This window comes from Amblyomma mixtum, chromosome 3 (genome assembly GCF_055824585.1).
Source record: "Amblyomma mixtum isolate Tamu chromosome 3, ASM5582458v1, whole genome shotgun sequence".
NCBI lineage: Eukaryota > Metazoa > Arthropoda > Arachnida > Ixodida > Ixodidae > Amblyomma > Amblyomma mixtum.
The window spans coordinates 64,609,901-64,636,271 of record NC_143014.1 but is presented as its reverse complement, the minus strand read 5'-3'; the positions used below and the strand labels follow the sequence as shown (position 1 = coordinate 64,636,271).

The 26,371-nt window shown below is 45.1% G+C and overlaps 2 protein-coding genes across 3 annotated transcripts in view; both read right to left on the bottom strand.

Moving 5' to 3' along the window:
- The window catches only part of LOC149350455 (uncharacterized), a 37,629-nt gene extending 35,707 nt beyond the window's left edge, over positions 1–1,922 (bottom strand). The window contains exons 1-2 of the mRNA XM_089579486.1: positions 1,401–1,922; positions 694–955 (exon numbers count right to left, since the gene is read on the bottom strand). Of these exons, the coding sequence (XP_089435612.1) occupies positions 694–879 (186 nt within the window). The 5' untranslated portion in view covers positions 880–955; positions 1,401–1,922. The remainder of the gene's footprint in view (positions 1–693; positions 956–1,400) is intronic.
- A 634-nt stretch (positions 1,923–2,556) lies between these two features.
- Positions 2,557–26,371, bottom strand: LOC149350454 (uncharacterized). Of its 2 annotated transcripts, XM_089579485.1 has the most exons (6): positions 25,175–26,371; positions 21,534–21,635; positions 21,313–21,456; positions 19,994–20,032; positions 19,807–19,899; positions 2,557–3,548 (listed from the first exon to the last, which is right to left on the bottom strand). In XM_089579485.1, the coding sequence occupies exons 1-6, from the start codon at positions 26,369–26,371 to the stop codon at positions 3,369–3,371; spliced, it is 1,755 nt and encodes a 584-aa protein (XP_089435611.1). In that variant the 3' UTR covers positions 2,557–3,368. The 2 variants fall into 2 exon arrangements, with proteins under 2 accessions (XP_089435611.1, XP_089435610.1); XM_089579484.1 differs by lacking the exon at positions 21,313–21,456.

The window sequence follows — 26,371 nt, the reverse complement described above, 5'->3', positions numbered from 1 at the left end:
AGGATAATTGACCAGTGAAGATTCCCCAAGATTTACACTTTCTGTGGGTGTGCCTTTGCTGCCATCTGCACGAACTAAGGTTGGTCACACTGAGATGGAGAGGGCAAATGAGGTTTGAACTTTCTGCCTTGCATGGTGTACATGGCTCTAAATATTTTGCAAAGCTGATCATAACCACCCAAACTACGTGATACGCTTATTTCAAATGTTCAAACCTGGTCAGCGCCCTTTAATACCAAGGCTAAGGTCTACGAAAGGTTAAAAATGAGACATTCAACACCACTGGGAGATAGGTGCTGGGGGAAAGTTCGTTTTCGCCACCACAGCGGTATTTCAACACACGCGGTCCCATGCTCCTATCCAGTCGCCGCTCGAACCTTAGTTTCTGGATAAATTTTGCCTGATCAACTTCGATGCCTCGAACTTCTAAGAGCAGGAGTTGCTATTTTGCACCCCGTAGGCACAGTGTATAAATACTCTTCGAGCAGGTGAAGGCATACGCACACAGATATATTGTGGTCACTTCACACAGCATCGCCAGATTGCTTACTTTCGATCTGTGCATATGATAACGCAACTCAACGCAGAAGCGCGACTCTCTACGCTGCTGGTCAAGCGTCTACATGGATTTAAGTTCATACCAATTTTCACTATTCGGCTTCCTCTTGGACTGGAATGACAAGATTTGCTTACCTGAATGTACGCTGAACAGTGGTCGAGGAAGCTGCAGACTTCATTCATAAACGCCGACCTGCTAAACGCATGGTCGGGAAACGCTATGCCTTCGGAGCTTGACTGATGGCCGTGTGACAGGCCGAATGTGTTGACGGATCCGCTCTTGTGGGACCCAAAATTGAAGTGCCGCCTGAGGTTTGCCATCAGTACGAAAGTGTGGGACCGTTGCAGCCGCACTAAACATTACTCGGGTGACTTGTCGAGACGTTCACTTCCATAGCTGCACAGAAGACAAGATAACGATAAAGCACGACTGAAAATATCAGCTGCCTCGCAAACTACGGCCGTGTGGTAGTAAACGCAGGCATCGACAACGAATGCTGGGCGATGCGATGCCAACGATGCTCCTCGCGGAAACCCCAAAGGGATCCTTACATGCAAAACACACCCACGCGGTTGCAAATATCACCATAAACACGAGAGCACGACGGCAGCGGCACACAACAGCAACATCCCGCAACGACAATGCGCAAGTAGCGCAAGCCACAGTTGCCACAGTCGCGCCGTCGCGCGAGCAGGGTGGGTACACAGTAGGTTGTAGGTGGGTATAATTCGAAGTCGCTGGTGTCAAGCCATCACTAAAATTTGATCACCATCCTACACCACCAAAACTTCCAAATCTCGTTAAGTCGAGCGCCGACCGCACGGAAACTTGAAACCCTTACCAGAAAGTCGACGACCGCGAAATACGAGATTCTTTACTGTCGTTTTCCTTCTCGTTCAACAGAGCGTGTGGCCGCGATCCGTATCGCCGCTGCCACATGGGCTCGGGTATGCAAACACTGAAGTAGCCAAGATGTTGGAGCCGCGAGCACAGCAGATAGGGACGCCCTTCGTTAGGCTTACCGCAGCATATCGCCCCGAACCAATGGGTGAATCATACACCCGTTCGGGGAGCGCGTTGCAACACGTTCACCAGGCAAATTATGGCGGACAGCGTTTACGGCTTTCGTCTGTAGTAGAAAACCAAAACCTTAAAGGCCAAATTTTGTCAATGCGCGAAAAAACACACCGAAGCTTTAATTTCACCATCCATGCTAGCAGTGCACTAAGGACGAGGCACAAGAACAAGAAGTACGACGGGACGAGGCGCTGAACTATAATCTTCTATTTTGAAAGACGAGGCGGACCAATAAGGATGTATTGCTTAATTTCACCCGCCACGGTGGCTCAGTGGTTACGGCGCTCGGATACTGGGCCGGAGTACCTGGGTACAATGCTCTAGAATATTCTACAGCACTGTAACCTGGGTTTGAACCCGGCGGCCGCGTTTCGATGGCGGCGAAACGCAAAAGGCGACCGTGTGCTGTGTAATGTCAGTGCACGTTAAAAGATCCCCAGGCAGTCGTGTGCCCTCCACTACGGCACTTTTGTTTCCTCTTTCACTCCCGCCTTCCTCCTCCACCTCACGGCGCGGGGTTAATGTGTTCAAGGTGAGGCTAGTTACCGCGCCTTTCATTTCCTGATAACCAATCATCACACCGGTCTCGCGCGGTGGTGCGCTTTCGTCGCAGCGAGCTCGGGTTCCTCTATGGCCCAGTGTAGTTTTCCGAAGTTTTCTACTGTTGAGAGCAAGCACAGACAGCGACACAACACATCCGCCAGCACGGCTAACGAACACTAGCAATGCTTAACACCCTTTATAACCAATGCGACATGCTGGAGACTGACACAAAGCTGCAAGTTCGGTTTAGCCAACGTTCACACACATGCCGTAAGGCAGTTTTCACAGACATAAATTAGTGTGGGCTGAAAAAAAAAAAACTAATAAAAATGCCCAGCGCGCACCACATTGAGCGCAGCAGACAGACAGACCCGGCATACTGTGAGAATGTTTATTTACACATGCCATTAAAAAAATGTCTAAATACGGGGATGAACACTTTCAATGCCGCCGTATCATATAAACAATTATAAACACTCGAAACGTCGACGGGCACATCGCATATTAAAAAGGCAGCAATGCTGCCTTATCTGCAAAGGAAATCACTTCTTTAAAACTACGGCATCATGCAAGATCCCATAGGGTAACAAGTTGACATGCTGAGTGACTTCCACAGCGCGACATCGAAGATGCAAAATAAAATGTCCATTTGAACTACCACGTCTGGCACTGTAAAACCGCGTTACAGGTAATTTAAAACCGGGCTCCGATGGCTATGACCAACCATTACGGAAAGGACTTCAAACAAATATCACAAGTTTCCTTAACAGGCAAAAGGGGAATGCCTGTGTTAAACCGTTCTTTCAGCAAACCAGTGCAATTCTTGTGGTAAATTCCAACCTTTATGTACCCGCAGTATGCTTTAATTGCCACTGTAAAAAAATTTTGTGAAACCCTGCATAATTCTTCGGAAGGATGAGGGCAGAGGGCATACTGCAAGGGCACTGACGTTTTCAGTACCACACCACTGCACCTGGCAAAAATGGTTCCTATCAGGCTGGTGACCATGCACTTCCAGAATGCTCATTAAAAAATTGTAAGGTCTTGTGAACCAGCATGTGGTGCTGCAACACCAACAATTACCCATATTCATCAATACTAACACCGTGTAGAAAACGTCCATACAGTTCTTGGCTTCACACACATCTTCAGAGCAGTCCCCCAAGCATGTCTTCACTGGTAGGCTATGTCATGCAGGCAGCACATCAAACTCGTCACTAACATGCACACTGGGCACGCAAATGTCATCAATGACGGGTGTTGCCTTGACTTCACAAAGGCCGAGTTCTTTGAGCTTCCACTCCCAGTCCAACTTCTGCACAGCATGCAAGCTTTCCGCTTCATTGTGCTGCCGCAGTAACATCTTCTCCTGTGCCATGACAAAACAATATAATTCATAAATAAAGTGTTGAGGTACCATTTCTTTCCATCTGTCTAAGAAGCAGAACAAATAAAATTTTTAGAGATATAGCAATGCAATGAAAGAAAGCCATGAGTTACAAAAGAACACAGTTAATTTGCTACAGAGGTTGGCAAAGAAACCTTGTACTATTTACTTCCTAAACTGCAATTTCCGATATGTCTCATAAGGCTTGACAAAACTTCCACCTTCAAAGTTGACAAAGGTCACCCTTGAATTAAAAACCTAACAAAAGACAAAACTAGAAACTGCTTCATGTTGCAATGAAAGTGACTGTATCAGTGAAGCATAACAATAAAATGAGTAACAAGACATGGCAGGCTACTCTTCGAAAAACAACGTGTAACATGTAGACGGAATATACGGCCATAACAACGCTGCAAAAACCCAACCCATGAACAGATTCACGAGACATGGGCCTTTCTATGGCTATGGAACAAAGAGTATAAAAATGTGGAACCCAAACAAAAACTTCTGAATGTTTACTAAGCATGCCAGAAAATCATTTTCTGCAAAGCTCATGCTTTCAGTGCAATTTGCTAGAGAAGCTCACAAGTAAAGAAAGCACTAAGGTTCTAGTTCTACATCACAAATTAAGCATTAGCATGTTAATAAGTTGATAGAAGCAAAAGTACTCCAATTAAAACAGTTATGCAATTGTCATCAACATTCAATATTGTATCACAGAGCCACAGCACGCTTCTATAAATAAAAACTTTTGAAGCCAAGCTGTATGCTGCCTGCATGGGCAAATTTGTACACTAGAGCTCACCACAGCTATGCAACAAAGCGAGTTAAGATGCTGTGAAAAAGCTTCACGTCTTGACAGACATTTTTATAAAAGAAACATGCACCAAAATGATCTTTCAGAACCCGTAATGTCACCTGAAAAAAAAAAAAAAAAAAGCATTGGACAAGGCCTACTTGCTGTAAACCAGACAAAGAGTGCCACAAACCACACGACAAGCTCGACTCATCAACAGCCAAAAATGACTTGTCAGCTTCTGCCATGCTTGTCACTGTCTGTTAAGGGGTCAAAGTAGATTTAAGGCACAAAATGTGCAGGCCCTGGAGTGAGACTGTAGGTTGATGTGCAACAGGGTGACACACAACATATTCCACTTTTCACACAGCCCAACACCAACCACTACTGTTACAACACACAAACTTCCTGCAGAACATTCCTATATGTTGGAGTTACTCCACTAATGGTATGAACGCATGTTGCAACACTTCCCCACGGACAAGCAACAGAAACCTCATTGGTATGCGTCTGGACACATGGACACGTCTTAGTTCTTGGTTAAAAAGGAAACTGAGAACTCTATTCAAATACTGTGCTCAGTAGAAATTGATTCTCTGGCTCCTTCTGGCTATGCTAGCATTTGAATGGCAGCAAAAGATGCATTTATTGCCGACAAAAATAGATTTAAACATCTTCCCACCAGTCGATTTACACTGTGATGCCATTGACAAAAGGATGGGCTACCACCTTTTTCAAGTAAATGGCACTACACCATAGCCTCTGGGATCTGCGACCACATATTGATGTCGACGCAGAATTTTACTTGCGAAATCTGCCACTGATGGAGTCACCTGCATTTCTTTTTTCGCCCTTTCTAGATTATAAGAGCTTTGTTTTTGGTGAAAGTAATTTCTTTGCTTTCAGAACACAGTATCCCACTGATACTGGCCAAGTTCTATTTGTCCTCAGTGTCCCATTAATGTGATGGTCCGAACCTCACTGGCTAAGCCTCATGAGACCAGCGGTCGAACCTAGACCGTGAACACAAGGAACACCACATCGACACCTTTGAAGACATTCTACACTTTGGAAAGGAAGAACCATCTACCTCCCCACACACAAAACTCCCTACAGGATAGACGTTTCCATAAACAGCATGCTACAAATCAACTTCGACAGCAATCTCTACCTCCTCAATCCAAATACCAAGGTTGTTGCTATCCTGCAGTGGCACCCCAACCCTTTACCTCCTCACATGAACCTGCCAGAACCCCCCTGGGGCTAAACTCATCCCCAAACCCAACTGTGCTTTCTGGGAGGCGGAGCTCACCAGCACATCGCTCGAGGCTCAACGGAGGGTGATCTTGTGAGTGCACTCTGTGACAACCACCAATGGGGGGAACCACCCATAATACAAACAACCGTTATCTACAAATTAAAGTTTATTCTCTTTCTCAATACCACTTTCTTCCAAGACCTCCACTAAGCAAAATGCAATCACAGTGTTTAGCAAAGATGTGTGATACAAGAAAAATTGCAAGAATCCACCTGTCGTACCAGTATAAGACCTCAGAAGTTTGCATCGTAATGTAGGAATGTACAGCGATGTTGCCATGAGCTGAATAGTCTATAAATACTGAAATAATCCCACCTAGGTGGGCTAGGTGGATCCATCTGAATAACTGATATGGTTATTCTTTTACTTCCTGTGGGCGTTCTAAGCACAGGGATACAAATTTACAGCAAGCTTTTTCTTTCAACACAGCTTAAAGATAGCATGAGCAAGAAAACCTATGCTAACCATACAATTACCGCTAATTCTATTCTGAATGCTTACATGTAACTTTCTAACTAAAATTGTTGATGCACTAGCTGCCGTCGGAAACAGTACCAGGGATGGGACAGCCAATGTAGCAGCCAACGTGGGTTTTGGAGAAGAAAAATATGCATTCTGGAGCAGCAATAAAGCACAACTATTGCGTTCTAGAGTGGCTGTGGAGCACAAATATAATAAATTTAGAGAAACTTCAAGCACAAATATGCAAACCTTGATCAATTTGAACTTGCATGTCTCAAAATATCAGTGAGGTCGAGTTATTCACTTGACACAAACTTCAACAGGTGCCTTTGTCACCGCTTATCTCTAATGGTTCTCGTGCCAAAATTCAAATATATAGAAACCTTCCCATTGAAACTTTTAAAACTATGCCATCAGGCAGCAATCGGCATTTCCTTAGGTCACGCTACCACAAGCTAGTTTCTACGCTTGTGCACCGCACAACACACTCCTCGCGGCTGCTCTGTGCTGGAGCGACAGGGCACCAATGGTGCACCACACTGCTGACAAAATGCAATGAGACACCTCCTAAAACATAAAGCCGTCCCTTGTGAGCTACAACGCGAGCGGGACCATTTTTACCTGCTCCTCATGATGCCTGCAGGCATAGCACCGATTGTATAATGCTGCCTTTAACGCGCTAACCTTAACTGGGCGTAAACAGCTTAGCACTTGTACATAAATTTCACTGCACAGCAAGCTGTGGGATGGGTCCAAACCTGTCGCAAACTGCAGGTGCGAAAACGAAACTAGGCTGCAAGATGCACCATGCGGGTTGCACCACAAGACACAAGCTAGCTCCGAGGCTTTTGTTCATGTCATCCGTTTTTTTTTCTTTTCGCAATTGTGTAGGCTAGAATTGGTTTCCATAAAGCGATAGCAGGAGCCATAAAGCGATAGCAGGAGCGCCCACATATGCTGCAGCTTTGCATGTTCTGCTATCCTGTGTTTAGCTTTCGTTTCTTTTTATTTATTTTTGTGACATGTTGAGAAATAAACTTACACATACATTTTTAGGTCATGGCCCGATCACTTAACCACCACAATGTAACTGTTTCTGCTAGCGCAACCCTAAGTACGGCCATATCTGCTTGTACGTGTTTAACAAGCACACCAGATAAACTGTGTCACTTGGTGCATAAAGGATACCACAATATTGTCGAAAGAAGATGAGCAGTTTTTCTACTAGAAATAATATTTGAAAACAAAAAGAAAAAATTCATTCTTAAAATTTAAAAAATAAAAGCCAAAAAGTCCAACCCCTACATATAAATGACTGCTACTGATGCGGCGTAGCAAGCGAGATCCCTTTCAAGCACTGCGTCTACACATGTGGATGCATCCTGGACACTATCGAAGCTTGTCTACAGACCTTTTCACATTTGTCTTTTTGGCCGCAGCCATATTTCCACTGGGCTGTGCCAGAAGCATTCTCACTGGCAGATTTCATACATGCATCTACTGTGCAAGCACAGCACAGTCTAACACACAAACGCTCATCAAGCTACAAACAATGAAAAGGTCTATACAAGGCACAATATCCATTGCATAAGTATGAGAAATCTCGTGTACAAAAATACTAAGTTAGGCATGTAAAGTGAATTCAGGAATCAGTTTTTCTTTTTCTTTCTTTAATGAATGGCTCCACTGACTTGTCGATTTTCGTTCGTGTTGCAAGCATAACCACTTTCAAGTGACTGAAACCTGTCGATTTGTTTACATAACTTATGACAGGAATGAGTCAAAAGATATGCAATTGAGACAATGAAAATATTGCTGACTCACAATTTGTACATCAGGACCTGACAGAAATTGCATAAACAATGATCAGAGAATGTTGGGAGTTTTTTTCTGCACAATGTTGGCATGTTCCTCATAAAAATCTTAAATGAAAAATGTTCCCTCCACTGCATCATAATTTGCACCTGAAGGGGCTAAATGAACGGTTTGCTTTTAGTCAACTATGCTTCTGAAACAGTGGCAACAGTGGTAACTTTTGCAGACTGCCATAGTAACTCTAAATGAATCAAAGTACCCTACCCCCTCCCCCTTATTTGTAGCACCAAAAACTTTTGAAAACCACTCAGAGCTGTAGCGCCCTAGACAAGGGTACAATAAGATAATCTAGAAAAAAAAATTATAACAGTACATGGACACTTTCTGCAAAACAAGCAAGAGGTCAGTGACATACAACTCACAACCTACTGATACTTGTGGATAAAGGCACTCAAGGTTTTGTGCTTTTGTTGACTGGCTGCCCATTGACTCAACAAAGCACTCCTGATAAGTGAAAACCCTGCACGGGCAGGAAAAGGGCATTGTTCAAGATAATTACCACCAATTACTGCAAGTCCTGTAGATGAAGAGGAATGATGAAAGTTTTAATCCTCTGCATTGTAGATCTTGACTTTTACCTTTGTCAAACAGGCACTCTCAATGTCCATTGAATCCATGGCCACTGAATTTTTGTGAGGCCACACAGTTACATTGTGCAACATGGCAAGTTTTGGTGGCAATTGAGGAACGTGCATGCAATTTGACAACAGTGGTGCAGCAACCTACTTAAGTTACATTCAGCAAAAACTGAAGCATTGTGTAATCAAGAGGCACAGAGAGAAGTAAATGTTCATTTAATTAAAGGTACACGTAGCTGCTGGAAGTTTTTGAAACTCATCTTTGTTGGTGCACAGTAATTGAGAGGGTGCTCTCAATATCTATGAAGAGACCAACAAGTGGCTAAACTGTGTCACGAGATTATGATGGAAATAGAGAGATCTTGCCTCATATACAAGAATTCAGCACTGAAGCGACATCTTTCAGTGAAGAGCTTGCCATTATCGGTGTATCCCACCGCGTGACCTTAACGCATTAAAATACTACATTGATGTTCATTACGTAACACAGTGTACAAGACGGGAGACGACGAAACAACAGGAAGAACATGATCGCATTCGTCCTCTTGTTTCTTCCTTGTGCCCATCTTGCTATGCGCGCTGCATTACATGATGACCAACTACCAACTAGCCCTATGTTCTACACTACTGTATTTATATGTTATGTGCATGTTTTTTCTTTCAAAAGTGTTCATCATATGTCGTTATAGTAACAGGTGGACTTTTATTTTTTTTTTAATTTAGTAATTTTTTGTTTATTCTTCCAGAACACAAATTTTGTTTAGTGTGTGTGCGTGCACACACTTTTCCGGTGATATACATGGCACCCTCGTGCGGTCAAAAGCCATGTATAGTTTACCTTAGCTAGTTTGCTAGTAAAAGCATGACAATAACGATGGCGGTACTGGGGGATAAAACCTTGCACCTCCCACATGCTGTGAGTAAGAGCAGTTGATGTATGAGTAATTAAATCACAAATGGTAGTGCATAGTACAACTGTTACAGTTCAGAACGCTATCACCGTGAGAAAATGTTGAGTGAAGGAGGAACCAAAGGACAAATACTGAATTTAAAGGTTTTATTTCTAAAATCTAGGCTGTAGAAAAATCAAATAAAAGAGGAGGAGGAAAAAAGCTTTTATGCAAAGACAAGTGTTGTGAGTGGAGTCCTCAGTCCAGGCAACCGGCAGATTTTGCTGTTGTCTTCGCCCGTTCAATCAGCTTAGCTCCCAGTCAGGGTGAGAGTTGGACAGCTCTCTCCCACTGCTTGTTAGTAAGATGGAGGCAGAGGAACAGACACATACACTTGCCTCTCTTAAGCAATCGGAAATATGTCTTTGTCTAGTCACCTTGTCTGTGTCGGAATGACTTCACCTGGCTGCAGGGATAAATGACAAGTGTACTTCTGGCTGGCAGCATGCTGCTCACTCTTTCAGCCACAGAACGAACTTTGAAAGGAGCGAATGCTTCCCAAGGAAAGAGCTTCTAATAATAAAAAAAAAGAAAATGTAACCGCATCCAAAACACAGAACAAGGCAGAATGCCAAGGATTACTTAGTCCACATGATGACGGCAGCGACAAAGGTGACGGCGACCACGACATCACTTCTATGTCTTTGCAATCCGACCAATTAGAGCGCCACTTCCAAAGACCGGAAACGCGGCCAGAAACCGAAAACCTTAAGTCAACAGATAAGCGGTCACGGTGGAAGTGCAGGCCACCTCATCACCCCTCTCCCAATTTCTATGAGGACTCTCTGCTGCATCGCGTGCATCTGCGTCCTTTTGCGAGCTCCATAGGTGCGAAAGAAAGGCAGCTGCAGGCTGCAGAACAAACCGCTGATCGCGCTCAAGCATGTACACATTGGCGACAATGACACGAGCATGTGGCCTTCAGGGCGTTGGGTGCTGTATGGAGTAGTTTCGAGGGACCCTCAAAAGCATGCGAGCAGCGTAAGGAAAATTTTCTGAACACGACCCAAAAAATTGCGCAAAGGACATAATGCGCAATACACGCTAACTTTAGCCAAGGGTTAAAAAATGAAATATTTGAGGTAGGCCAGGGAAACCACTTACATCTACCAACCCGCTTGTGCATCATAGGCAATTTTTTGCGTTGCAATTAATTAATTAGCAATTAAGATAATTTTTCTAAATGCGTAAATATTGACTTTAGACAGAAAATGTGAATAGAAAAATTGGGGAGGACCTTCAGAAACCCCCATTCCATCTATTTGCGGTAAAGAAAACCTCACATGTATCTTTTTTCCGAGCTCCAAAGAAAGCCCGCGAAATACAAAAAAAAAATCACATAACTAGCGCATTCGTGCGCCGCGATTGTGCTGCTCTCAAACGTGGTTTGAGTGAACGAAATCAGCTGCTGGCAAGGTGCGACGACCTCAATGAGCCGGCAGGCCGATATGTCAACGGTGGTTGCAGCCCCCGCGCGAGCCAGTCTGCAAGCGTGACGGTGAAAGTTGCAGCGAACGCGCCGGGCATTGTGAGCTATGACATGGCCAAAGGTGACAAACACAAATTTGACGAGTTTTATTCGCCACTGAGAGGCAGAGAAGATAGGCAAGTGCCTCTCAGTGGCGAATAAAACTCGTCGAATTTGTGTTTGTCACCTTTGGCCATGTCATAGCTCCCAATGCCCGGTGCGTTCGCTGCAATTTGCACAGTCACGCTTGCAGGCTGGCTCGCGTGGGGGCCGCAACCACCGTTGACATATCGGCCTGCCGGCTCATTGAGGTCGTCGCACCTTGCCAGCAGCCGATTTCGTTCACTCAAACCACGTTTGAGAGCAGCACAATTGTGGCGCGCAAATGCACTAGTCACGTGATTTTTTTTGTACTTCGCGGGCTTTCTTTGGAGCTCGGAAAAAAGATACACGTGAGGTTTTCTTTACCGCAAAAAAAAAGGAATGGGGGTTTCTGAAGGTGCTCTCCAACTTTTCTATTCACATTTTCTGTCTAAAGTCAATATTTACGCATTTAGAAAAATTATCTTAATTGCTAATTAATTAATTGCAAAACAAAAAATTGCCTACGATGCACAAGCCGGTTGGTAGACGTAAGTAAGTGGTTTCCCTGGCCTACCTCGAATGTTTCATTTTTTAACCCTTGGCTAAAGTTAGCGTGCACACCCTGTATACTGTATATAGACCTTATGCGAAATGCACTGCCATCTAGCGGTCGCCACGCGCGATCCGCCATGTTGGAGGATAGCCGCCGGATTCACAGCGCGTACTCGTACACGCTCGTCGCGCGCGCTCGAGTTTCACCGTCCCCCAATATGCCCACATATTGCTTGGTGCCTTGCTGTACGCAGAAGGGTCACAAAGACGCCCAGGGAAAAAAGGTAAGAGCGCTTGATTTGAGCGCATTTCTATCTTTGGACTGTGATCCCCGACATCCACGGCACAAATGTTGCAGAACCGTCGCTACATGTCGAGACATCGCGAAACACATTTCGTTATCGCCATGTAGCAAATGAAATTAGAAATAAGCTTTGTAGGCACGAAGAAAATATCACACAATAGTAGTTTTTCTCCTGCGATTGCCCGTGAAGTGCTGCGATTATCGGCCTCGCAAGAGAGTAATCGTGATCAGCTGTTCAGTGGTACGGGTCGTGCTTTGTGAGAACCGTCGCTCCTAACGTTATCCGCCGCAGCGGTTACACGCGTTAGTTTTAAGTGCGAATATTTGTTTCGACGGAAACACCAGCAAGGGTCAAGTGCCCGTGGCACGGAACGTTTGTGCACTGCAAGTCAGTCAATCGTTTCTGTTAGACCAGGGAAAGGTGCCTATTTTGTGGAGCGATGGATTGTATGCATGTAGCAATTTCACTCAAGTGACTGGTTTCCACGAAACCGTGTGTTGTGTAAAAAAAAAAAAAAGAAAGGACCGTAAGGGAAGCCGCTCAAGCGGTACCATAGTTCCAACTAGTAGCGGGAATGCATAACGTGTGTAGAATTCTCCAAAAACCTCAGTGCACAACTGCTTGCTCGTCGTGGTAAAACCATAGACACTGCTGCATTCATGGGCGTGTTTTTTAATGGCGATAGTCCAAAAATCGTAAACAATTGTGTAGTGGGGTCGTGCGGGGACCTAGGGGTCTATGTGCCCGGTAATAATAATAACGTGTTTTCTTTCTCTGTCTAGGGCACTAGGGCAAACTAGGGGCTCTGGGCACTAGAGCAGTAGGGCAAACTAACAAATCATGTATGAGCTTTTCAAGGAAAATGAAAAGCGTCGCATGTTGAGAGGCCACTTTTTTCGACACTACCAACATAAGCGTGAGGTTTACTATCGTTTGCTTTCGGTGCCGACGCAACACACAGAAAATGCTACCACAACAACAGCTATTCAAGCGGCACGCCCGTTCGCAAAAAGTATCCAACCAAATAAAAACTGACTCAAACTAGACCGAAATGCGCACATTTTTAGCCGCTTCGTACATTTCTTGGTGTTCAGCGTCTGCAAACTGACGTAGGACTCCGTGAAAAAAATTGGCTATGGCTTAGCTTAGGTTAAGTCTGGATATAAGCGAAAAGCTCCGGTGAGCGTCATAGGAGGAAGCCGAGCGCGCGCCGATGCACACTCGGTAAACACGCGCAGAGCGCACGAACGACGGCGAAGGTCGACCGGCGGAGCCGCCGCCGAGCGCGGCTCCGCCGACCATGTGCACCTCTCCAGTGACGTGACGCGGTGAACTCGCGCACGCACAGATGTGGCTAATTGATCACGGCGCATGCCAGACCCGGTGTTGACTAGCCTAGGGAAGCTTTTCGCTTCAAAACTTGTAGCTCCGTACCCGGTGGCGTTCGGAAAGTGTTTTGGACGCGTAGTAAGTGTCTGCGAAGTCACTTGGAAACTTGGGCAGCAGAAACAGGTCGACTGACCATTCAGTTATGTTTACAGGCTCAAGTGACAGAAAATAAGATTTTCGAGCCAGCACAGCAGTAAGGAAGCTAACGCAGGGCACGGCTAAATCCAGAGAGCAGAGGCGGAACGAGCTTCTGTCATCCTCCAACATGGCGGCTTTCCACTGGTTCTTCTTTTATCCGACAGATGGCAGCAATTTTGCATAAGGTCTATTGCCGCCTATATGCAGACCCCGCCCCCTCCACATTATCTACTTCCCTGCAGGATAGCATGACAGTGCGCGAGCACTCAAAGCAATGAACAAGCAACGATAAAATCGTGAAGCCAGCAGTGGGAGGCAAACAAGATAATGGTTGATAAAACGGCACCCTTGCGTGCGGCCTGGCTGACTAGCGGCCAACTGAACAGCAACCAATTCAGTAGTTTTGAATTCGGACGCGTGCGAAAATGTTCGTCCATGAAATCTACCATCATCATGAGCGAGCCGGCTAAATGGCGCACAATTCGTGCCCTCACCACTCGCACCTTTCTCAACCGCACACGGCTAAGCGGCTGCGCCGATCTTCCCAAGCCTGCCTTGAACACACCCGTGTATATGCTGGTCGTCTGGTGTAGCTTAGCACGAAATATACGGGCAGAAATTTCTTTTCCAAAATCTGGGTAAAACGTTGGGGGTATGCAAATTATTCGCGGGTGAAATTTACGCAAGTATACACGGTATTTCAAAACAGCAAAAATCAGGAAACAAACTGTGGTTCGACCAAAAGGTGACATCATGGACACTATTGCAAAACGTAACATGTGAACGTCAATTGGCTAAACTGGCAACTGTGAGCGACAGCTTGGATTGTTATTCATCTGAAATGACCAAAAACAAGCTTGAAATTTTGCCCTTAGCATGCAAACTGAGACTGATGTCACAAAATAGTAAATTTTAAAACTTATTTGTGCTGCAACAAAACATGTCCCAGCTATGAAATTTGGCACACACAATCATAAGACTGCCAAAAACGTAGAGTACAAGTTTCAGTAAAATCTGTACAGGGAAAAAGAAAACAAAAAACAACAGAGTTGCCCTTTAAGCATGACAAGTTTATAGCAAGCATGTTGATTTCTGAACATTTAATTTGTGTTTTTTTTTTACCAGAAAATAAACCTAAGATGAGGGCCATTTCTAGGAGCTTATCGCCTTGTAACACATCCTGTACATGTTGTACAGGATGTACAAAAAAAAAATATGCAGATAAACAGGCAAGGTGCCGCTTTGCAGGATTACTTATACAAACACATGAGGTTTTAAAAGTTGGCATAGGACAACATTGAGTGGAGTAATGCTGACCAATGTTCCATTCAGACTGGTTTCTCTGTTTGGATTCTTGCATTTGCCAGCCAAAATTTTAATGAAGACACTGCAGCCAATGAACACTTATTGTGCAGCAAATGTCTTCATTCCATTAGACTTAGATAGTTCTTAAAATCGCATTTAAAATAAATAAAATTCATCAAATGAATACTGCGACTATGTGAGAAAGCTAAAACCTGTGTTGGATACGCTACACCCAGACCTCAGGGCTAAGGTGCAACAGAAGCAGCTCAAGCAGAAAATAAGATGTTACCAAGGGACAAAACCTAGGTATTTGGGCAAGCCCAGAGATTGGGTGCTCACAAAAAAAAAAATGGCAGGCGGTTTAACATTGCTATACATGAAATATTGTGCGAAAGCAGTTTTTTTGCAGGTGGACATCATTGGCATGCACCATCGGGAACAAAAGTGGTATACTCCATGCGGCGGGAGCGGGAGCAACGGAAAACTACGTTTCAACGCCATCTACAGGCAGCATCTGGGATTGAGACAGCCAATGAGTGACCTTTATTATTAGCAGGCATGTCATTTGGCTCGTTTCAATGTTTCGTGCTTTAGCTCGCCAAAATGCTAGTTTTCCGTTGCTCTGGCCTCCGCTGCGTAGAGTATACCACTTTTGTCCCCGATGGTACCACAAAGTATGACTGAGGTCTTCACTGACCCAGCACGCCAGTTAAGTGCCCTTCCTTTCCTCAAAACCAACAGAGTCTAAACTTTCCGCTTGTTTCGGGAAGAGGAAGGCGCATAACTGCCTCAATTTGTAGGTGGACGCCACTGCCTACTCACAGAGCGACTGAGGTGTCCACTGACCTGGTGAGCCAGTTACACCTGCTACTCAGAGGCTTCGCACAGACACACACTGCTGAAACCAGGGGGTGCAGCTAGACGTGCTTTTGCACTAAAAGCCTCCATCCAGGTCCATCGTGGCTACCTGCTATTGTCAATGAGCACTACGCTAAACGTGTGGCATAGAGCAAATTTGATCACAGTAGACGAACTTGAAGGAACCACGAAAATGCATTTGTTTTATCAGAAGTTCATCTAAACAGAAGTGCCCCCAAAAAAGATATGCGAGCATGCTAGGCCCATCCAAATATAAGCTACATGAAAATTGTGAACAAAATGGGCTTTCAGCAAGAGGATCATTGCAAATGCGTCATTTATTGCACTGTACACAAAGTGAGTTGAAGAGTGAGGGCACAGAACAAGCTCACAGAATCCTACTTGAAAACAGCACTGGTCTAGTTTTATTTTTTCACTGTTTACATTTCTCTCTCTTCTGTAGAGACAGATATTTGAGTCACTTTTACTTATGGCTTTCCCTCAGTCGCCAGGTACACCATAAGTGCCCAGTTCAGTAGATGTGTCGGTAGACACACCTTCCACAGCATAGCTGCTAACAATTCTACGAGCAGGTGCACCATGTGACTTTCCATCTGCCAGAGGTAATGTCCTCGTGGTACTCATATCTCACCATCTCCGTGCTGCGAGAATGCGTGTTGCGGTGCCATATGAGTTAAAAATTTGGCACCTACATCGGAAGCCCCAAGCCAAAGAGTGGGTGTATTCCACGCGTAAGTGCCATTCATCCGCTGGAGGTAACACATGGCAAGTGATGCGCGCGGTACCGAGATCGCCCTGCCTTTTCCACCACCGTTCTGCAAATTCCGTCACCGAAGTGCACGCGAAGCAGTTCCTGCTAAATGCATTTTTTTACATTGACCCCTATGGGAAACCAACCAAGTGCTTTCACATTGCCAATCTTATCCAAGAAGTGGTCTTGATGGGAGTCTACTGTATTAACCTTCACTAGGACAACACACCTCAGAACTCGACTGTGCTGGATGCTCCACTGGTACGGCAAAATGCCTTTGTGTGCATATGAGATAAGGGCTGTGCAATGCATGTGCTCTATTAGGCAAATAACTGCCATTAAATATTTAGGAAGCATGCCAAATGTGTCGACTTTGGGCTCTCGAGAGGTGGGAGGGAACAAGAGAAGACAGAGCAGAGCAAAGGCAGAGAGAAGAGAGAGCAGAGCAGCGATGATATGCGCTTCTATGGGCAGCAGGCGGACAAAGCTACGGCACTGATGGTCTTTCGCAAGAAGTGCACCAGCTACGATCCAATCATGACGGCAGAAGCTGCTGCATTCTCATTTTGCTAAGGCTGCCGATTTTAACCCTAAATGTGCACTGCCTGCTGCACAGGCAAGCACGTGTGATATTTCCCCAGGAACTCAGTTTAACAGCTCCCGTTGCCTGATCGCGCTTGTCCAGCGGCAAACGTTGCATCACACACACTAGCGTTTGTCAGTTACCTGAAAATGAATGTAACTTGCATGCAACAACAATGAAGATTGTAACAAAAAATCTCGTTTTGAGATGAGTTTAAAGTAAACAGTAAGTTCATCACACGTCTTTCTCTTTCCCAACATTTGCTGACCAAATTATTTAAAGGCATACCCTCCATAGACATCACTCAATGCATCTTTGCATTTCTTTACCAGTCGTTTGGCGTTTTAGGCTTGTTTTGAGACCTGCTGTGCTGCTTGGTCTGCAGAGCAAACTTGACGCCAGTCAACCTCTCTCCCCCAATGAAGTGTTACGGCTTCAGATTAGTCCAAAGGCCTCTAGAACCCTTGCCCGTGCTATGTTGCCACCTTCAAATATTCTGCTGTTGACATCCTTAATCCGCGTGGTACTATAGAGGCATTATTTGGAGCCTGCTCCCAGATGATGCCAGACATGTTTTTACTCCAACTGAACTAAGGAATATTCAGCTCGGGCCATGAAACTGCGCTTCAAATGACAGGTCAAACTCTCCCCAAAAAAGGGGCCTGGCCGCTCGCTTCCTCTTTTTCAAAGCTTATCTTTATAGGGAAATATATCATGCAGGAACAAGTGCAGCAATGGAAAAGATGCAGAAAAGAGCATACTTTCAGAAATGCAAAAGGAAAAGTCAAACTTTCAGGATATTTTTTTCTACGGGTCTGTACCCCCTTAAGTGGTCAGACTGGTTTAAAGAAGTTTATAACAGCTAGAATTGACTGTCTGGCCACTTAGACTATTTTCACCTGAGCTTGATGTTAATTAATAATTACTCCCTTCATTCGCTGCTGTCTTGTTTATGCCCGCCAACTCCAGATTGCCTTGAATACCGTTTTTTTACCTGCAGAAATGCCCCAACCTTGTTCGTGACCGAAAATTTGCGTCTCAAACAAACAGCACAACAGATGCACTGTGCTCGCACTTTTTTGCTTGCCGGCACTACAACTGCAGGATGCCGGGCGTATTTTGCCATCATCAGTAGAAGGTTTAAGCTCTTTTGTACGGTAAATACGCGCTAACTATGGTAACTATTACCGCATGGCAATGTGGGCAAGAATGGCACAACAACCATGCACTGCCATACTGCCCATACTAGCTGTGTGGCTGTGCTAACTCTAAAAGAAGCTAGAACTGCGGGCACACAAAATACTAGCGTTTACTATAAGAAAGTACGATGGGTCATCGATCGTCATGAGCATGCATTTCATGGTGATCTAACAGGCGCCTGACAACACCCGCTCCTTCACGTCATGTACGTGTCCTGCTTCAAGAAGCCGCACATCCATTTTAAAGCTTAACTAAATAATTATATTACCTACGCATTGAGCTGTATTTTGTATTTTTACTTGGAACATGTCAGTATGGAATTTAAGGCTGAATACGAGGCAAAAGCATATTTTTGCAACTTTTTTCACTAACCTATTCCATTATATTCGAGTTTAAACATTTTTACAAGTAGTACATGTCCTTGAATTGCTCACGAATGGCAAGTACACTTTCTAAAAAAAAAAAGGGGGGGGGGGGGGGGGGGGGTAATTTTCAGGCTAAAGTAAAGACCCAAAATTATAAACAACATTTCTGCTGGCAGTCTGTTCACGAGCGATACTAAAGTATACTACTTCCAAATTGTTCAGGAAGAATATGAGCATGCAAAAAAAAAAAACTAATTTGTTGTAAATTTTACTGAGACCTAGATTTGCACTTGTCTGGAAAATTCAGGAGTGTCACATCAATGGGAAATTTTTCCCACTGAAGTATTGAGGGAAATTACTTTCAACAGTATGACAAAGAGGCGTAAATTCTCTGGATGAAGTCTGGCAGGGTCGAGCGTAGTCTGGTGAGTCTGGCATGGAATGACCAAAGTATTTCATTCCTCAAGTTGTCTCACCCAGCAGAGCAAATTATGTTCTTAATGAGTGCTATGTCCGACACACAGTATACACATTTAACATGGTGTCAAAACTCATTATCCCAGCTTTTTTGCCTACACATTAATTTGAAAGTACGAAAAAAAATCCTCCCTTTGTGCTACATTCCGACACTATTTAATCCGACTTCAAATACAGTCGAACCTCATTATAACGAAATGGATTATAATGAAGTAATAGATATAACGAAAGAATGACGATTCCCCTTCGAAGCTTGGTCAATAAGGGCTACAATGAAGCTGTGGCTATAACGAAGTAATCGCCGGACCCCTTCAACTTCGTTATAACGAGATTCAATTGTATCACCATTTGCAAGCACCTACTTTAACTGTTGCCCAATAGCAAAAAAAAAAATTCGTACCTTGCACAGGCATGAAACGCTGAATTTTCCATTTTCTCACTGCGCATTCTGTACTCATCTCCACATGACAGAGCCTGAAGTGTCATGTAGTGAACAGCACCAGCTATACTAGACCATCAGCAAGCTATTGCGAAAAGGACATGGTAACCTGTGTTTTCTCCCACCCAATCACACTTTTAGCGTAATGTAAAAACCCAATGCTTTATGACAGAAGGCTGCCCCCCCCCCCGAATTTGTGCCATGCCATGTACCATAAAATATGTGATTGTGGTATAATTGATCTGCATTCTACTTCATTATATCAGAATTCAGGTTCAGGGGTAACAGTCACACACATAGGCACTGGTTGTAAACAAAGGACATACCTTTGTTTTTTCCCACTTGTCTTCGACATCCTGCAGCCACGACAAGAAGAGACGTCCGTTATATCTAGAGCGCACGTTCTTGTCTTTATCATCCTAAAGCATAAGAACGAAACATTTTCTAAATGCCCCCGGGCTGAAGAAGTCAATATCAATTTATTAAAAAACAACATCAGGGTTTAACACTTGCCTTTTTGTCTGCAATAGATTCGGGACTTTTGACACAAACCTGCAAACAGGGGGAAAAAAAGAGCAAAAGAGAAAGAAACGATGAAATTTCTCATGCTCTTTGAGGGACGCTAAACACAATCGAGAGCTTTATTCAAGGCATGTTTGAGGCATGCCAGGATGGAGGCGAGAGGTTTGACATGCCAAGAATGAAACAATGGAATAGGGGGCGCCATCTCACGGACTGAGCATCCATCTATGCCATAAAAAAAAAAGAAGCTAAAACAACCCACACAAAAAGGAAAGAAAAAAATGCAGTGACTTACAGGTCTGTTCATGCACAACCCTTAGGGTCAACTATTTTGGCAAGGTCAGTTCAACATATACAAGCGGCATATTTTTCCCAGCAAGAATGTAGAATAAGAGGTAAGCTTTGCCTTTTCACAAAAGCTTGTCGTAAGGAAAGGCTACAGCCTTTTCACTGTTCCCATTCAAAAACCTATCCATTCATTATCACCAGGTTTATTTTTCAGGTGAAAGCTTTATTTTTATGCAGTTCTGCAATGCTGACGCAACAGAGAGCACCGATGACGAAAGTTCTTCACTATCGAACATATGAGAGCAAATTCTAACATGCAACAGCAAGTCCACATGATGATGATGATGATAGATTTTTATGGCATAACGGCACCTGTTGCCAAAGAGCGCCATGGCACAAGGTATTCTTGTCTTCTCAAGGTGGGGTCAGAGACCCATTTTCCCAAGCGTTTCACCCTGAATAAGCCGAGCACCAGGCCGGGGGAAAGCTTGTACCCATTGTATCATCGGTGAGTATCTGGTGGCACTGGGGATCGAACCCCGCACCTTCCGCATGCAAGGTGGATGCTCAAACGACTGGGCCACCGCTGCGGTCAAGTTTACATGAGCCTTAATATTTGGTGGCAAATCCTTTGCAAATATTCGATCAACTGTTTCTCTTCAATCTAAAAATTTCAAAGCGGGCACTACTGCTGTCATTAAACCACTACAAGCAGGAATTAGAACATTTCTCGGTTTGGCACCAGTTTTAGGATCCAAAGGTGCCTATCAATAAAACCTTTCTAAATAAGAGTACCAAAGCAATTATCTGACATTTGCTCTGAATGCAGAGTTGCACACTATTAAAACATATCACGAGTGTAAAATGCACTTATGCTCCTGTAGCAACAATAAAAAAAAAGTAATCAAAGGAGAACCACTCCTTTTTCTTACAGCCAACAGCATATTTTAGGACACCTCACAACTTCCAACCTAGAGTTACTTCAACCTCAATGAAGGTCACCACAATAAATGTTAACTTACCTGCTCTGGCTTTAGGACATTGTAAATCTCCTCATCCCTGAGTATACTGCAGGCAGACAGAGGTATGGCCTGATTTTGGATTGCACGGGCGGCTCGCCCATGCACACGTAAAATTTCCTGCTCAGCTGATAAAACTAACTTTTCCTGAAATAAGTAAACAAAAAAATAATGAGAAAACAACCCATGTATCTATAACTTTAAAGTGACTTTAGGAGGCTTACCCGTTCAATAAGATGCTGCAACCTAAGCTTGTACCGTTCTCGTTCCTGCTCTAGGAATAGGTCCCGCATTGGAGAGCCACTCAGCGACTGTGGCAGTGGAATCTGGAAGGTGAGGAAAAAAAAAAAGAAAGGCACACGTATGTCTCCACAATTGCATTTCCTCAGCAAGCAAGCCACCAATCATATATGCCTGCCTCCATCTAACAAACAATCTCTTCTAAAACGCAATCTTTTAGTAGCAAAGAAGCTATAACAACACCACCTGGAAATACCCAGTCATAAGGCATGTAACACCTGGCCCAGTGACAGTTATGATATCAGTAGGGGTGTGCAAATATTTGATAATTTCAAATATTCGGTCGAATAGTAAAGTATTTAATATTTGACTCGATCCAAATGTTTGGTATTCAAAACCTCCAAGTATTTGAGCAAATAACGTTTTGGAACACTTGCTTTGTATGGTTTCAGTTCCCTATACCTATCCCAGGATGACACAGCGGCACGCGCACAGCCAAAACCCCAACCCCAAGGACACCTTCCAGGCATATGCGCCACATGGCAACACACTCGCGTGTATGCCAGAGCCGGACTGCGCATGCACACGACGGCAGACGCGAGTAGGCACGAGCACGGCAGTCATACATTTGCATCTGCCAGGTGTCTGCGCCCACATTACTTTTGGTGTGCACACGCCAGTAACTGGCACAGCAGCATGCATTGATTGGAGGGCATGCAGGTCCCTTGATTTCCAAGGGACGAGTCTGAGCAGAGTGCAGCTGTCGCAACCACTCTTCTCCGCGTGAAATTCACTAGTCAAGTGAGATAGCAAAAGTACGAAGGGGAGCTAGCACAAGACACACGGAGATAGGTGCCCCTTTCCGCAACCTGATGCAGGGTGCATATGCCTATAGCAGGTGTCTATGGAGTCACAGCTGAAAAGCAACAGCTGCACAATAACGCAACTGCAATTAAAAGCACCAATCGGAGGTCCAATGAATAGGTCTCGCACCCCACAAATATGCTGGGACCGCATGTAGGTCGATTCCTCAAATTTTTCGATGGCCATTTTTGTAGATACAGTAGAATTTCGATATGAACCTCTAGGGGTCACGAAAAAAATTCATACCATCCAAAATGAACAAAATCCGTATGCAGAAGCATGGGAAAAGCATTCACATGCATTTGTTTATTGCTGATGGGACTTATTTTCGGCCGCGTGACCACAGCTCACTACTCATAGTGCGTGCAGCATGATTGGCGATCGTGCCGCCACTCGCTAGTCCCGCGCGTACAGCGAGACTAGCGTTTGCGGAGTCAGTGATGTGCAGGCCACGTGCCGCCACTCAGTGCTCATGGCGAGTACAGCACAACTAGTGATCGTGGCATCAGTGATGCATAAGCAGTGTTCAGTACTCAAGGACGTGATCACAGCTCATGCATTCGCATCATCCGTCATGGAGCGGGAGAGAGTTTGGAACATCCAAAATTCTGCACAATGTGTGCAGTGCTAGTAGGGAATTCTGCGAATTCGTATCATCCCGAAATTCGTATCAACTCTGTTCATATCATCAAGATTCTAATATAGTCAAGAAAGCCTGACACAATTTGATAAAGGCAATGGCCTTGTGTGTTAAAAAAATACTTGATTTTGAAAATGCTTATTGTATTGTTCAGTTTTTTGTGTTTTGGATGGTTAGGCCTAGGGCTAGTCGGTCGACCCCTTCGTTTGCAGAGTTTCCCGTGTGGACAGGTACCCAGATTAGGTTGATCATATGGTTGGAACTTCAGCCTCGAAGGATGCGTATAGCGGGGTGGCAGATAAAACCTGCCAAGTAATTTTGTATCGCTGTTTTGGAGTCGCTTAGGACTGTGCGCGTACATGAGTCAACAATGGCCAGCCCGATGGTGGTTTCTTCGGCCGCGGTAGGGGAGTGGGCTCGCACTGTGGCAGTGGCGACGAGAGTGGATTGTGACGTGGTTGCACAAGCCACGCATGTGGTTGCGTTTTGCCGTGGCGCGTCCATGTATGTTGTTTGCTCGGCCTCAACATCATCAGATTCTTGGCAGACATGGAGTGTTCAGACTTCGCGCACATGGCTTTATCAGCGTACCACTTTGCAATGCCGGTGTCTTGATTAGCACCTCATGAAGTCACCCCAAGTGAAATCATGTCCGGCCATCTGTGCATCGACAACGCGTCGTTACAAATCTAGAAGTGTCTAATTAAGCGGATGTTCAACAGTGTCTTCAGTCGTTTCTTGGCTCATTATCCATTGCTTTACAGAGGCAATTTCTAATGCACTCCGAACTGTAATGTCACTGCCTGGTGTGTCAATTGCTATCAGCACGCACTGTATATAGTGTCAATGCTAGGACATCGAGCACGTGAATTCCGCCCATGTCCAGTGGCTCAATCTTGCACTTTTCATTCAGTGACGAGAAGAGCACTGTCACTAAAGTCACAGAGGGTAGCAGGAGCTTTTTCGCAATGTCATGGTTGAACACAACAAACCGCTTGACAAGGAAATCGTGTGTTGCCCTCATGAAACTTATGCTTGGTTGCACGCTCCTACAATAACAACAAAAAGTGACACATTATTCCGGGCTTCGTGTTCAGCCTGGAAAGCACAAAAGAATACCTCAAAAAGTATGAATATTTGCTAGACTTGCCAATGATAAAGGGCAGCCGACAGTTGCAGCCATTGATCCTCGTACACAGAAGCACGTTCATGCAAAAGGTAACGACCAGGTCAGGTGTCACCTTTCAACGGATTTCTTTTTGATGGCACCATTTGGTAAAACTTTGCCATTTTGTTGCCTTTCCTATTGCATTTTTAGGCCACCGCATTATTTCCGAAGGGTGGGAGTCACTGGGCTCGGAGACACTCTTCAAATTCTAACCTTACTGGATGTGTGGGTTTTTTGACTGCGGGAGCAAATTAGTGCCTCTTCGCTCTAACCAAGTTAAGCCGCCACAGTTATTCGTTGTATCCGAGACGCAGTCAAACTGCCCTAATGCATTACTGGACAGTAGCACCGCCCTTGTTCGTAATAAGCGAGTGCTCAATTTGACAGCAGCCATTATAGGTAGGCTCGACTGTAGAAGCTAAATTTGTGACATCAAGTGTTAAAATTTGTGACGATCAATGCCAGAATTCCAAACACAGTGTAAAAGACATTCCTTCACTTAACTGCGAGCTTCTCAGCTGAAGAACAGCTTTCGGTGACAAACAAATGTAGCGATGACTGTGAGCAGTCCCGCTACCTGAATGCACAGAAACTAAATGAGCAGGAGTTCAGTTGTGGTCCCATCAGGCCCACCAGTGACTTCAGTGACCATTTGCTCTCACACTATTCCAGGCCTTGCTATTTATAAGCACTATCCTAAAACGCTGTGTTGCGAGTACCATTCTTTAATTTATTACTTTGATTTGAATAGTGCTACACAGGTACAAAATCAGAGGAAAAAGGCTAATACAATGCTGCTGCCCATGATCTTACAAAAAATATTGAAGACGCGAGATGCTTGCCTTGCCCAGAAAAGCTGAAGCACAAACAAAGATTTCAGGTTCTTCACTTGCACAGACAACCATATAAATGTAAACAGCTCTGCAACAGACACTTCACAGAGGTAACCTTACCATCGGCACAGAAAGGCGTGAAGACGGATTTCCTTCTAGCACGTAGGAGCCCCGATTGAGGAGATAGTCCTTGAAGCCCTGGGGAGGCTTGGGGTGCACAACCAACATGGCCTGGCGCCGCTTCTCCACTTGTTTGCGGATGTCCAAGAACATCTGGAAACCATTGGTCACAGGTTGGCTCACTTCCTCTACAAGTGGTGGGGGCCCTAGCGACGGTGCCAGGCCTGAATGCTGTTGCTGCTGCAGTTGCTGCTGCTGCTGCTGTTGTAGCAGTGGCTGTTGCTGCTGTTGCTGCTGCTGTTGCAGCAGTGGCTGCTGCTGCTGTTGTTGCTGCTGTTGCTGCTGTTGTTGCTGCTGCTGCTGTTGTTGCTGTTGTTGTTGCTGCTGCTGTTGTTGGTGCTGCTGCTGTTGTTGCTGCAGTGGCTGCTGCTGCTGCTGCTCTTCCCTGGCTCGCAGTTTGCGCTTTCGTGGGTGCACCTCAGGCGCATCCTCTACTTCATCCTCGTGGCTCAAGGCTGCTCGGTGGCTGCTCCGTGTGACCCGCTGGCAGCGCTCTTCCTCTCGCCGCCGCTCCTTCTCTTCTACAGCCTGCTCACCAGGAGAGCCCTCCCCCAAGGATTCTGCTGCATTCACAACATAAGGCAAGGCAGGCTTGCTCGAGGAAACTTTGCGCTCCTTGGAGTTGGTGCTGCCTGCAGGCTCAGAGCCTTCAAGGCTATTTGCGCCACTTGAAGGCAACACAATTTTGAGTGGTGGCACCTTAGGCGAATGTCCATTGCCATAAGAGTCCTGGGTTGCAGGGTCCCCATCCATCTCCTGTTCACTGGGACCACTTTCTGTGTCCGAACTTGAATTGCCACCCCGCTTACGAGGGCAGGCAGCATCGCTATCTGGGGCTCGTACCTTGTCACCTCGTGAGGAGCGGCCTTTACTGGTCGGAGTTGCAGTACCATTTGTGCTGTCATTGCTGCTACGCCGACGCTTGCGGATAGGCTCCTCAGACAGGCCATCCTCACCATGATTGTCTGAAGCAGAGCCATTCAGTGTGGAAGGTTCGGCCATTGAGGCCAGACCCTGTTCACCGCCAGATAGTGGACTGCTGGAAGATACTATGTCAGCTGGTGTTGACGTAATCGTCGGAGCTGAGGGTTCTTCCTTTTTACCATTATAGGTGTACCCATCTGTGCGGGCTTCCAT

Excerpts from the sequence above, each read along its gene's own strand:
- LOC149350454 (XM_089579485.1), bottom strand. The coding sequence starts at position 26,371 with ATGGAAGCCCGCACAGATGGGTACACCTATAATGGTAAAAAGGAAGAA. Across the intron at positions 21,636-25,174 it reads CACGCCTTTCTGTGCCGATG|ATTCCACTGCCACAGTCGCT; the intron begins GTAAGGTTACCT and ends CTCACCTTCCAG. Across the intron at positions 3,549-19,806 it reads ACAAGTGGGAAAAAACAAAG|GAGAAGATGTTACTGCGGCA; the intron begins GTATGTCCTTTG and ends GTCATGGCACAG.